Source organism: Myzus persicae, unplaced genomic scaffold (assembly GCF_001856785.1).
Source record: "Myzus persicae strain clone G006 unplaced genomic scaffold, MPER_G0061.0, whole genome shotgun sequence".
Classification (NCBI taxonomy): Eukaryota; Metazoa; Arthropoda; class Insecta; order Hemiptera; family Aphididae; genus Myzus; species Myzus persicae.
The window spans coordinates 1-14,063 of NW_019100650.1; the positions used below are offsets into that span (position 1 = coordinate 1).

Genomic DNA, 14,063 nt, shown 5'->3' on the forward strand with positions numbered 1-14,063 from the left:
TTTGAATTTCATTTAAAGCGTCAATAAATATAAAAATATTAGGCATATATACGCTATGTGCATTATATACAGCTATGATAAGCTATGACCGCAACTAAGATATTACTTAAATTGGCGTGACCGCAACTGTTATATCTGTTTATCCCATAAATCGTCATGACCGCAACTAGTATGCAGCCTATGTGAAGCACTCTACTGGATTAAATAATATTTATTTTTTTATTTCAATAACAGTAGCATGTTGATTTTATCGAGTAAACACAGTTTCAAAATAATATTATTGATAATAACGTGATAAACAAAATCGTTGATAATCGCGAAATAAACGATTTTTTTAAAATGTTTTTCATTACATTTAAGTAGTAAAAAAAAATTTATTCACAGTAAGTAACTATGTATTTTATTATTTTAATAATTTTATTTCAAGAGAAAGTTATGGTGTCTTAATGCATCTTATTGTTCAAGATGTTAAATACAAAACAAAAAGAAATGTTGCACTGTCTCCAGAAGTACAAGTGTTAATAACTCTTCGTTATTATGCTACTGGAACATTTCAAGTAAAAATTATATAATATTTTATCAAAATATAATAAGCATAGACATTATACTTTCGATAATTAAATAATTACATTTTAAAGCAATAGATATAAATATATTAGTTATACAATTTTAATTTCAGGCAGTTATAGGTGATCATATCAGAGTTAATAAATCTACTGTATGTGGAACTATTAAAAGAGTTTCAACTGCTATTGCTCGTCTATGCCCTCAGTTTATAAACATGCCTGAGACAGCACAGGAAAGAAGTATTGTTCAAACAGGGTTTTATAAAATAAGAAATTTCCCACGTGTTATTGGTGCTATAGACTGCACTCATATACGGATACAGTCTCCTAATAGTGATATTGGTGAACGATTTCGTAACAGAAAAGGGTATTTTTCTTTTAAAGTTCAGGTTATATGCAATAGTAATATGAAAATTATGAATATTGTTTCTCGGTAAGCATAAATTATTATACAGTATAGACTAGATAGTTTATATTAATGATTATATATTATAGATGGCCAGGATCTGTTCATGACAGTACAATTTTTGATAATTCTTTAGTCAGAGCAAAGTTTGAAAATCATGAATATAGGAATAATGTTTTTTTGATTGGGGATGGTGGTTATCCATGTCGAAATTATTTAATGACTCCACTCTTAAACACAAGTACACAAGCAGAAGAAAATTATCAAGTAAATAAACATCTAAAGCCACCATCTCTACTTAATCCATTACCATTATCCTTAGTAGTCATATAACTAAAAAATTACTAAAAAATCTTAAAACCTAATTCAAAATGAAAAAAGTGGTTCTTATTTGAAAAACAGAAGTTTTTATTATCTTTAAGTGGTACAAACAATCTCAAGTAATATTGTTTTCAAATGTATTTAAAATTCCAAAAACGAGAATTTGAATATATGCATAAATTAAGCATACAAATAGGATGATGCATGTAAAAATTTTTACAGAGAGCACATATTAGTACAAGAAATGTTGTTGAAAGGGTCTTTGGAGTATGGAAAAGAAGATTTCTTGCTCTAGCTGTTGGAATACGCACCCAGCTTAGTACATCTATGAAGACTATTGTAGCCACCACTGTACTATATAATATGTTATTAGAACAACGGGATGAAATGCCACATAATGAAGAGCCAATTAGACCAGAGTTTTTACATGAATTTAATGCAAATCCCATAAGACAGACTAGAAATTTAGTCAGATCACAATTGATTAATTCAGTTTTTTCTTAGTAATATAAAATATTTTAAAAATAACATTTTAGAATATGGAATTTTATTTTTTAATCAACTACAATCATATGTTTTTTATGCTCTAGATTCAATAATAATTAATATGTAAGGTCAGACAAACCTTGTTAGAAAAATTGGCAATTTTGTTAGCATAGTTAATTAATTAATAAATTAGGTATTTCAGTAATAATGTTAATAAGAAAGAAAGAAAAGTTTGTTATGTAGAATAAAATGCTAAGATTTAATTTAATTTTAAAGCTGAACTACTAAAAATGTAAGAATAAATAAGATTAAAAACAGTATATAATTAAGAAATAATTAGTACTAAAGCATAGTACTAAAGCTAAAAAAAATAATAATAATAGCTAGAAATAGTTATTCCATTCCCCACATTTTTTTTTTTTATGTTTTAATTCAAGTAATAACAATTCTTCTCTTAATTTGTTTTGACGAACATCACTTTCCATCTTTTCTGACTCATATTTAAATATTTTGGCCATAAGGTTGTGTTCTAATTGACAAGTTTCCAATTCGGATTTTGATTTAAGAAGTTTAATTTTGTACAATTCGTCCTCAAATATAGATGTTTTTTCTGTTTTTTCCAATCTTTTATCATTAAGAACGGCGAGGCCTTCATAAATTTTCTTATTGCCAGTAATACTTGTCGGTTTGGTTTTGCTTAATGTTGAGTTTGATGGAGATTCTGCATGCCAAATGTGTTGAGGAGTGTCAGAAGGAAAGGAAATGGAACTGGAAGTTTTGGGTGTGGATCCGTGCAAATTACTCAGTTTTGAATTGTTTTGATATAAATCAGCTGTTAGTAAGATTGAAAAAGATAGGAAGGAATTATTTTAAATAAAGAAAGGACTAATCATAGGCGTGCCCACGGGTAAAATTTGATTGCCTACTATTTGGATATGTATATGTATACTTTTATAAAGATAAGAACAATACAATTTGCTATTGTATGTTTTATGGAAAAGGAACATAATATTATGTTGTTTTTATATAGATGAATTGTTTTTTGTTAGTGAAATAATTTATTACATTGTCAAGTTCATAGAATTTGGAAATTTTCTCTACTGAGAAAAATTGTCTAAGCACGAATATGAATCTATTTTAAGACACTCCAGTAATTATACATGTGTTACACAATAGTATAAGTACGAAATAAATAGAAACAATAATTATGAAAAGGATTATAGGAATTTAGAATAGCTATTAATAAAATATTAAGAGGACATACCCACTGAAGTTGTTTTTGTATTACACATGTACGACATAGCAAATTTTTGTTTACAAGTTCCTATAGCAATTTTTACATTAGAGTGAATTGACCTATTTTCAAACTTGTTGGTAAGAACATAATCTGTGTTCTCTAGATGGTTTTTTTTATAATATTTTAATTGTTATACAATTTATAGTACATAATACATGGTTGTGGGCCACCAGAAATGAAAACAAATCTTTAAAAATAATAAAAATGTGTATTATTATGTGCCCTTTATATACGTGGGCCCAGGGATGTGCAGGGCCCCTTTAATTCAGACTTGCTCATAACTCACTTAAAAATTAAAATAAATAAATGTTATGACGTACTTGTGTATGACAGAGACAACACATGTGGGTACAATGTCCTCTTAATGGAGATAAAGAAGAAAAATGGAATTGATAAACAAATAATTAAATTAAATAATATAAATTGATTAACATTTAAAGGAAATTTAATAAAATATTGAAACATACCTGTCTTCTACCATAATATGTCCAAATCTATTGGTTGTAATTATTGTTTATAATATTATTTTTGGAGAATAAACTATACTGATGTACATGTAACATGCTGGATATCTGTTTAATGATAACATTAGATTTATTTTATTAATTATATACCTACCTGAACAAAGAAGACTAAATTCATACCCCGAAATATCTTCTACAATTATCTGGTCACCACTTATATCATGACCTGAATAAATTAATAAATTTGTTCATTAAATAATGTTTCATGTAACTTTATCTTATACTATTAATGTAGAAATGTTCTACTAACTAGCATTATAGTAAGCATCACAATCAACATTATTAAAAAGTGGATCCATCCTGTCACCGAGTAGACCTATTACTTTTTGCGTAACATTTGATAATGTGGACTGATTTGAACCACCTCCAGTTTTGTAATGCTGCACCTAAATTAAATATATAATTATGAAAACACTAACATAGGAACATAGTGTGGTAAGTAATTTCTCTAAACCATTATATCATGCTAATCAAATTGGGTGATTATACTAATGAACTGAACAAATTTAAATTGATGTGATGTTGTAGAGATGATTTCAGCAAGAAAGATTCAAATTTTTAACAAATAGGCAGGGGAGTACCACTCATAAACTTATACTATAATTTCACAATTAAAGACAAATTTATCAAATATTATTATTAATAGTAATTTTAAATAGAAAGTACTACATATTATACTACTGCTATAAATGGGTACGGTAACGATTCTAACAATTTATAACATTATACAGACCTTGTACTGACTTTTTTCTTTTCTGGCTTCCCTTTTTTGAGTATCATACATATGTTTTATTTGGCCTATATTTCTAATACCAGACGTCTGAATTGCATTGTAGGCATCAACAATTTCTGACCATGCCTCATTTTTTTTATTGTTCCACACAGCATCAGTCTATAAACATTATTTTAAATCAATGCAGAAATATAATTGAAAAAAAATGTTATTAGGTACCTAGGTAGTAAATATTTATACTTAAATATTTTTATGACCAATACCTAATATTAATATACAATATGTTAATAAGTACTTTATTATAACAAACAAACTTATTCAGTGAATTTAAATTTTAAAAAAATACTTACTTTAACATTTTCAATAACTGATTTATATGGCAAAATGAGATCAATCAAAAATTCTTTTTCGCGTTCCGTAAAATTTTTACCCCGCTGTCTCTTCTTAACATCAGACACACTATTTTCCATTTTCAGTTTTATAGGTACCTGCACCTTTCAACAAATTTACTTTCGAAACTTTCGTTACGAAAGTACAAAACACAATACACATCAATCGGACAAAGACCGTATAACAATTCGTAATTCGTATTTACCAATTGGCAATCACCATAATATTATCATTATAAATTATTCATGAGTACATTATCAATTTTGTACTGACAATTAATATTATTTTCGCAATTTGGTGATAACAAAATTATCAAAAACCACATACTAGGTATAAACCAAAAGTAGTATTAATAGATCTTTTATGCAACACTATCGGTTCATTAAAAGTATTTAATCATTCATTAAAACAAACCATTAAACTAATTTAATCATCGCTTTTATGCAACCGGGTATAGGGATACCTAATTAATTATATTTAGCTAGTATTACAAGGGCACTTCTAAGATAAATAGATTAACTAAAAAGTTATGAATAAACATGATATGGCTACCATAACTATAATATGGTCTATAACTTAACATAATAAAATATTAAATAGTTTCCAAATATTTATCTGGGTTTTGTATTCATGTATTGTTTATTGTATAATAAAAATATCTGGGTAGGTAGGTAACTTGGTATTAGGTATCCTACCTTTTAATTGTATTTTTATGTAATTGGTATAAAGTAATACATTCACCATGCGGCATGCTAGATACTAAGATATAATATTTGATTTGAGAAAAATTAAGTTGGACTCAATATAATAATGGATAATGATTTAAAAACTGAGGTCAGAGTACAAAATTATTCAACATAAGATGACAAACCCATGGGAGATACCTAATAATAATGTAAATTAACATGGATTTGTGTTCATCTACATTTAATCAATTCAGTTGACACTTGAAAAAATATATTTTATTATTTAAAATTCGCATTTTAATAGTCAATAGTCAAAGTGTGATATTGTGATAAAAAACTATGTAGTTTAAGCTAAAAATATTTACATTTGAAGATACATTTTGAGCGTTACCTGCAGTCATTGTACCATTGTACAGTTTTGTATAGTAAGAATCTTAAAGTTTAAACTATGATCAAACGAAATAAATATACTATATAGGCAATATAAAATAGCTTAAAACTTAAATTGACTGACTAATGACTATACTATACGCTTACTACAATAATTTAAAATTTAAATAAATAATAGGTAATAGTACTCACCAGATCACCGCTATTTTCAACAAAAAAAAAACGCGTATTGCTTAAAACAGTGTACAGAGTCACTGTAATAGAGTAAAGAGTTGACAAAGCTCGCAGTTCACTTTTACTATTAACAATTAGTCACTGATCAGTGTAATAATAATACTGTAAAAGTGTAAAATGTAAATCGTAATCACTACATAGTACATGTTCGGCGGTTGTGGTCGGTTTTCGGGGGGATATTAAAATATTATCATCATCGATTTCCGCTGTACTTCATGGGATTTCCACTAATTTTAGACGGTAATAATTAGGGCTCGGATTTATATGTATTTATTTAACCAAAGTATGTATTTATACAACAAAAATATGTACATAAATATGTGCTAAAAAATGTATAATATATATTATCAAAAAACAAAATTATGTACATAAATATGTGCTAAAAAATTTATAATATGTATTATCAAAAAAAAAAAATATTTTTATTAATTAAAATGAAATGTAATAAAAAAAAATATTTATCTAACTATCTAATTATTATGGTTACAATTAATAATAACATGCATTTTTAAATTTTCGAATTCGAAAGATCGCCGATTATGTCGTAAAATTGATTTATATCGACTGAAAGATCTCTCAACTTCGGCTGATGTTATAGGACTGTCAAAACTTGCGTTATCTTTATGAGGTCATAAATATCAAACATATATCGACAGTAGATTAGATTAAGTTTAAAAATTGGTAGTATTTTGTACTTTTGGAAACATGGGCAAGTCTGTATTAATAAATAATAAATCGTAAATGAACAAATTGTCGAAATATGTAGGAAAAATGGAATTATTGAGAAATATGTAAAAACATGTACTTATGGCAAAATATGTAAAAATATGTAAAATAAAATATAGTTCATTTTATTGGAAATCCCTTGAAACGAATTTATCACTTACCTAAATTAATTTATCAAGTCACAGTAAAAATATGTATTTACATATAAATCCGAGCCCTAGTAATAATATTCGAACATCGATAAGGTCCGCAGCCCCGCACTCGCCGCAGTCCCACACTCGCCGCACAGCGCACGACACACGCAGCGGTGTCTTGAGTAATCTATTGTTATACTCATATAATATTATGATAAATAATAATTGGATGGCTCGGTGCCTCGGTCGGCGCATACGAACACAAGGGTACCAAAATACGCGCGTACGTTTGCGGACTGTAAAACTGAGTCACTGATGAATTGTGATATTACTATCGAATATCGAATAACATCTAACACTATAACACTATAATGTATATATAACTACATAATAAATAATAATACTTAACTTACCTACCTAGTACCTATCATAAATTAGTTTGGGATTTATAAGTTTACACTGATAACTCAACAATACATGGAAAATTGGAAATCATGAATAATTTCTTGGAAATTTGAGTTTTTCTTGTATAAAGTTGATCGCAGCCCGCAGGACGCAGGCATGCAAAATTTAATATTTTATATACCATACGATGTACGATTATAATATTGTTCGTGCATATACGATCGTTCGCACGCATTACGGCCAAGGCACTACATTATAATATGTATTATATTATTATTTTATATTTGTATATGAATTTAATTTGGTATTTTGTGTAATGTGTAACCATACCATGAATCTTTAACCATTCGGATACTTTTCGTACCTTCTTACCGGCTACCACAGCTGGTAACAGACCACTGTCCTATAATAATACTACTATAGACTATGCATATATAGTATACTGCACGTGTCATGTATATCATATAATTGTGTAATATCAACGTGTTTTGGTGATTCTGGGTCACTTTGTACGGTCAAGCATTAAAAGTGCGAAACGCGGACACTTTGTACTATTATGTACATAAAGTATATATTGTAAATATATGTAGTTAGTATGTACAAGTAGTCGCAGTCACAAGTACAGTGTACAGTATAAATTGATATGTCAAAATATTACAAATAAAACTATAAAATACAATATTGGAAATAAAATCTTTAAAAACTACATGTATAATATATGGAATTTAAAAATTCGATATTTGTTATTTCCTTTCTTTAATGCTGATATTAGTGGTAATAACAATAACCCACGGTACCCTCCTTCTATTTGGAATGTAAGATTTTAAACAATGTCCAATTCTCATCGAACTAATAATTTTAGCGAAGGATGGAATAATTCGTTCAATAAATTAGTAGGAACAAAAAATCCGAGTATTTGGACAGTTTTGCGGGCAATACAATTGAACGAATGTGGCAATAGACTTAATAAAAGACAAAAATCTTATACTGCAGGTATTACTATTTAATTTATGTAACCAGCATCAAAGAAAGGAAAAAACAAATATCGAGTTTTTAAATTCCATGTATTATACATGTAGTTTTTTCCAATATTGTATTTTATATTTTTATTTGTAATATTTTGACTTGTACATACTAACTAAATATACTTATAAATTTATAATATATACTTTATGTACATAATAGTACAAAGTGTCCGCGTTATGCATTTTAAGCAAGGGACCCTACGGGCATACGCGAAACAATTGCTGCCACGAACCTAAATGCGTGGCTGCATACCAGTTGCGGTCATGACGATTTTTGAGATAAACAGATATAACAGTTGCGGTCACCCCAATTTAGGTAATATCTTAGCTGTATATAATGCACATAGCGTATATATGCCTAATATTTTTATATTTATTGACGCTTTAAATGAAATTCAAAAGAATGGCTATTTAAAAATGAATTGTACAAAAACCAGTTAATAAAATTTCAATAGAAAAAGAGTATTTTTTAGCAAAACAAATACAATATTATGAAAAAGGTTTATTAAATCGGCTTGAATATCTAAAGTAGATTTCCTTTAAATTTATACCTACAAAATTTTAAAATTTAAAATTATTATTATTATTATACTATTATATATTATATTTTGACACAAGTTTACTATTATATACTATATTTTGACACAAGTTTAACCACGTAATTTAAACATAAGTATCAACATTTTTAACCGTACCTACACAAAAAATAATAGTGTAGACAGTCCTAAGTCTGTTATCTTTTCGATATAAATGGGAAGGAAAATGTTGATTAGTACATTTTTCTAAATTAAATAAATAAACGAAATATTAATTTCATATTTAATTATCATATAAACTATATTATATTATATTATTTAGTATACTTAGTTATTATTATTTGAGTGACCGCAACTAGTATGTAATTTTTGATTATGATCGCAACTAGTGCACACCGAAATGCGTAAAGTGTGGTGGTAATCACCCCACGAACGAGTGCTCCAAAGACCGTCATAGTCCGCCTAAATGCGCCCTTTGCACAAAGGAACACACTGCAAATTTCAAGGGATGCCCAGTTTACCAAGCTACTTTCAAAAAAACAGTCCCAAGAGTCCGTCCAGCCAAGAGCTCTGATTCTAACGCCTAGTCCAAGACCAAACATGCAGAAGCCACAAGAATTCAATCATCACACACGGAAAATAATATCGCCGATGCTATATCAACTTACGTGTGTGAAGTTGGGGGACCATAGTTAGGGGACTATTTTCTCGGACGACTAGTGATAAGAAGCCTTGTACGTTGTGTTGCATTTCATATAAGTTCAGGGGTGTCGTACTATTGCACCAAAACCGTCAAGTAGATGTCGCCCTATGTTGTTACACAGTAATAAATTGTTGTAAATTGTTTTAAAAGTATATATAAATAAATTCTATTGGCGTCATTACCACGATAATTATACCGAACATATTGACATAATATTATGGAAAGTTAGGTTATAAATTCAAAATTCCTCTAAAGACTATACAAATATACAATGTAACACACGTTATTCATTTTACTTTTACATTAATTAATAACAGTTTAAACATGTAATTTGTCTTGGAAGTATATAAGTATCAGGTTAGCTGAATGACGACGATCGGTGAGGCTTTCTAAGGAAAAGAGGCGTTGGATTGGCGTGTAATCGTGAGGTGGACAGACTATCTTTAGTTTGTAAGCAGCTTGACGGAGGAATTTTCTTTGAACCCTTTCTATCATGTTACGTGCGGAAGCGGTGGACGGGTCCCAGAGGACGGAACCATACTCAAGGATGGGGCGGACTAGGGAGCAGAAAAGAGTTTTTAGAGGGGAGAGCAAGTGGAAGTCAGAAGAGACACGGTTTATGAAACCAAGCAGTTTAAGAGCCCTACAACATATTATCTGAATATGCATATTAGGGCACAGGTTCCGTGTGAGAGTAAATCCTAAATCCTTTACATAATTATTACAGGTTGTTAAGGCGGTATTGTTTACGGTGTAAATATGTTCGATTACAGCATTAATACGACTAAAAGTCATTACTGAACATTTAGCTATATTAAGAGCTAGCCCCAAAGATTCACCCCACGCAACTAATCGCTGAAGATCGTCTTGAAGAAGGTGACAGTCAGAGATGGATTTTATGCGGAGAAAGATTTTCATATCATCAGCAAAGATAAGAAGTTTGGCATGCTGGAGGACGGAGACCGCTGAGTTTATGAATAGGGCAAACAGGAGTGGAGAAAGAACAGCACCTTGTGGTACACCTGAGGAGGGAGTAAAGCGGTCCGAAGAGGTGGAATCAACAGTTACCCATTGGATCCTATTTGTAATGTATGAGCGAAACCAGGAAAGTAATGGTTCACCGATTCCTATGGAGTCTAGAGTTGACATAAGATGATTGTGATCAACACGATCGAAAGCCTTGGAGAAATCTGTGTAGATTACATCTACTTGGCAGCTATCGCGAAAAGAATCATATATATATGAATGTAGACTAAGGTTACAAGTAAGAGTTGATCTACCAGGACGGAAGCCATGCTGCTCATCAATTAGGATATGATTCAAGGGAGAACGAATCGAATTAAGAACAAGCGTTTCAAATATTTTGGATAAATGAGGGAGGATAGTTATGGGACGATAGTTTGAAACATCAGTTGAATCACCAGACTTAAGTATGGGTCTAATAGAGCCAAGTTTAAGTGCAGACGGAAAAATACCCGAGTCAATAGAACGCCTAAACAATAACCATAACGGTTCAGCAAGAACAGATCGAAGTTTGTACAAGAAATCACCCTGGATACCATCAGGACCAACAGACTTAACATTGCGAAGGGAACATAAGCATTTGTAGACGTCACTGATCGAAAAATAGGAATTAGACGGGAGCGGAAAGAGGCAGACAGGATGTAATGTTTGGGATGGAGTCGGTGAAGGCTGGGTGAACACGGAGGAAAAATGTGCAGCAAAAAGGTTAGCAGTTTCGGGAAGAGATGTACTTTGTTTACCATGAAGTGAAACACATGAAGGTATAGATTGAGAAGAGCGGTTTTTTCTAATAAAACTCCAAAAGTATTGAGGGTTGTGTAATAGGGAGGATTCGGTACGTGAGACAAAATTGCGGTGGCATTGTTTGGAGATGAATTTAAATTTAGCGCGAAGAAGTGAAAAATGCTTGTAATCTGATAATAGCTGGGATGACTTAAACTTGGCATGAGCGCGAGACTTAGCAAACACTTGTTCTTTGAGCTCCTTAGTGTACCAAGAGGGGAAAGTGGAGGGACGAAAAGAGATTTTCGGAACAAAAGTTAAAATTGAATAATGGAGAGCATCAAGGCAGACAGACATGGAATCATCAGGGGAGTATGACAGAAAGGTACTTTTCCAATTGAAATAGTTAAAGAAATAAGTGATCTGCATGTAATCAGCCTTACTAAAGTTATAAAATGATTTGAGGGAAACAGATTGAGGAGCATGAATGGGGAGATTTATAGAGAGTGAGAAAGGTGGATGGTACTTGTCAGCAGGGTGAAGGGCATGTTTAACAGTTATGGAGTTAAGGTTAGAGAATATGAGATCGAGAAGAGAGTGGTGAGAATTTAGTAAGTAGTTATGTTAGAAGAATCCATGAATGGCGAGTCTTTCAGGAATGGCAGTATATTCAGAGATTGTTTGCGATAGGAAACATAGGCCATGTGCATCATTTGACCATGAAATAAATGGAAGATTATAATCACCAGTGAGGATGAAACTATGGTTTGGGTAGTTTTGAACAATAAAATCAATTGTATTTAGATGAGTAGTATAAAGCTCAATGGGCGACGAGGGTGGTATATAAACACTGCTAATTATAATATTTAAGGAGTTAAGAGAGAAGCGGACAAATAATTGCTCAACATTATTATAAGGTATAATAAGGGGGGAAGAATCAATGTCTTTACGAACAGCTACTAACACACCACCACCGCGATTAAAGGAGCTGGTTTGTGGAGACCTGTCGCATCTATATATATTGTAATTATCGAGACCAAGCTCAGAAGAGTAAAAACTATTAGAGAGCCAAGTTTCCGTAAGAACAATAAAGAAATAGTTAAAACATGAAGTATTACAATTAAAATTTACAAGTTTAGTACGAAGGCCGCGACAATTCTGGTAGAAATCATTGATGTTGCATGTAATGAGGGCGTTGGCGATGTTTATTGTTGAGGATGATGTTGAACTCGGATGTCGTTTTTTGAACGAGAAATTACGCACGGAGAACCGTTTTTGAACGTGATGGTTAGGTTATTTTCGCCTGCAGCAACTCGACGATCTAACTCAAGGTGACAGGTACGAAGTTGTTGACGTTCAAGTAAAGTTTTGTCACGTACAATGCTAGTAAGTGGTAGAAGAGACAAATTTTGGATTTTAGCTTGACGATAGGACGTTAGAACAGCAGAAGCAGCTTTGCAGGAGCCAAAAATAACTTTTAGAGGTCGAGTTGAAGTTGAGGTTGGTTAACCAAGTCGAAACGATTTGAAATCAGAGTTTAAATCGGTAGAGAGCTTAGAAAATATATCGCGTACCGACCTTATCGTCGTTGATTTTAGTAGGGAGATCGCTCGACGTGGATTCAGGTAGACCATATATAATGACATTGAGCTTGCATCGATCACGCTCGGAAAATTCTTGTAAGACATCCGAAATTTGGGTGGATGGGACAGTTGATAGATTTGAAGTCTTTGATTCTAGAGATAGAACCTTAGATTCAAGGAGGTCAACTTTGGTACGGAGCTCAGAAATTTCGAGTGAGAGCGAATCAAATCGCGAAGTAAGAGCATTGATACTCGTTTTAAGGTCTGAACCTAAGGATTTATGGGCAGCCAACAATTTATCTTGAGATGATTGGATATGTTCAATAGCTTTTAAGATGTCATCGTTCGAAGTGCATTTCTTAGAAGTAGTGGAAGCTGTAGAACCCGAACGGGTAGTAGGTGGTGAAGGCCTGGACATAGTTTGAAGTAGACAAGTAGAAGTAGAAAAGAACGAAGTATATGTTGTGGGACAAATGGCGTGTACTACGACACGCTGTATAAGAGAAGTTTCTGCGCACACAGTGTATACGATGAGCGAACGGGTCGTATCTCGAATCGGCAAAAGTAATTACCGGGCGGCGCGATAATGCAGTCCGTGTGTCCGTCGAGCAGATAATAATATAAATAAAACTTACGTATTTACGGCGGCCGTGTATTAGTATGGGGAAATCACAGTAATTGTCTTTGTGGGGAGAGTTTTGGGCGAATTGACGCAAAAATGACACCAGTCTAGGGACGCACTTATAACAAAACAGATAAAACAAAGTACCTACGCAAAAAACTGGCTACTATAAGCAGAAATATGAGTAAAAGAGTCGGGAGCAATTCTATTATATTACACGCAGAATACTTGTTGTATAACAACACTTGTTGTTGTGAATACTTTATTGTAAAACACAAAAATGTAGATATCTAATATCTATGTTAAACGAATCAATATCAATATAATATAAACATTAATCTATATTTTTATTATGCAAAAAATCGATTTATTATTAGTATCTACCAAATAATTTATATGTGACTGTGGTACATAGACGACAGACCAAGACCATAGCTATAAATATATAATAATAATAATTAATAATGATGAACGTATTATTAGGTATCTATTTTGTTTTTATTTTTGTAGTGCATGAATACTCTATAATCAGTAATCACTAAACAGCATT

The 14,063-nt window shown here is 31.3% G+C and overlaps 2 protein-coding genes across 2 annotated transcripts; one reads left to right on the forward strand and one right to left on the reverse strand.

Moving 5' to 3' along the window:
* Nucleotides 1-446: 446 nt before the first annotated feature.
* Nucleotides 447-1,797, forward strand: LOC111039007 (putative nuclease HARBI1). Its single transcript, XM_022322285.1, has 4 exons — nucleotides 447-557; nucleotides 680-999; nucleotides 1,062-1,239; nucleotides 1,516-1,797. Exons 1-4 carry the CDS (start codon nucleotides 447-449, stop codon nucleotides 1,795-1,797), a joined length of 891 nt encoding a protein of 296 aa, XP_022177977.1.
* Nucleotides 1,798-3,590: 1,793 nt separating this feature from the next.
* Nucleotides 3,591-4,803, reverse strand: LOC111039018. The gene is made up of 4 exons (XM_022322297.1): nucleotides 4,684-4,803; nucleotides 4,334-4,492; nucleotides 3,851-3,986; nucleotides 3,591-3,766 (listed from the first exon to the last, which is right to left on the reverse strand). The coding sequence occupies exons 1-4, from the start codon at nucleotides 4,801-4,803 to the stop codon at nucleotides 3,591-3,593; spliced, it is 591 nt and encodes a 196-aa protein (XP_022177989.1).
* Between the last annotated feature and the right edge of the window lie 9,260 nt (nucleotides 4,804-14,063).

Bases quoted from the DNA above. Each gene is read 5' to 3' on its own strand.
- LOC111039007 (XM_022322285.1), top strand. From the start codon at position 447: ATGCATCTTATTGTTCAAGATGTTAAATACAAAACAAAAAGAAATGTT. The intron at 1,000-1,061 runs GTAAGCATAAAT...TATATATTATAG, and splicing joins ATTATGAATATTGTTTCTCG to ATGGCCAGGATCTGTTCATG. The intron at 1,240-1,515 runs GTAAATAAACAT...AAATTTTTACAG, and splicing joins AAGCAGAAGAAAATTATCAA to AGAGCACATATTAGTACAAG.
- LOC111039018 (XM_022322297.1), bottom strand. From the start codon at position 4,803: ATGGAAAATAGTGTGTCTGATGTTAAGAAGAGACAGCGGGGTAAAAAT. The intron at 4,493-4,683 runs GTAAGTATTTTT...TAATGTTTATAG, and splicing joins CAGTTATTGAAAATGTTAAA to ACTGATGCTGTGTGGAACAA. The intron at 3,987-4,333 runs GTCTGTATAATG...TATTTAATTTAG, and splicing joins AAGAAAAAAGTCAGTACAAG to GTGCAGCATTACAAAACTGG.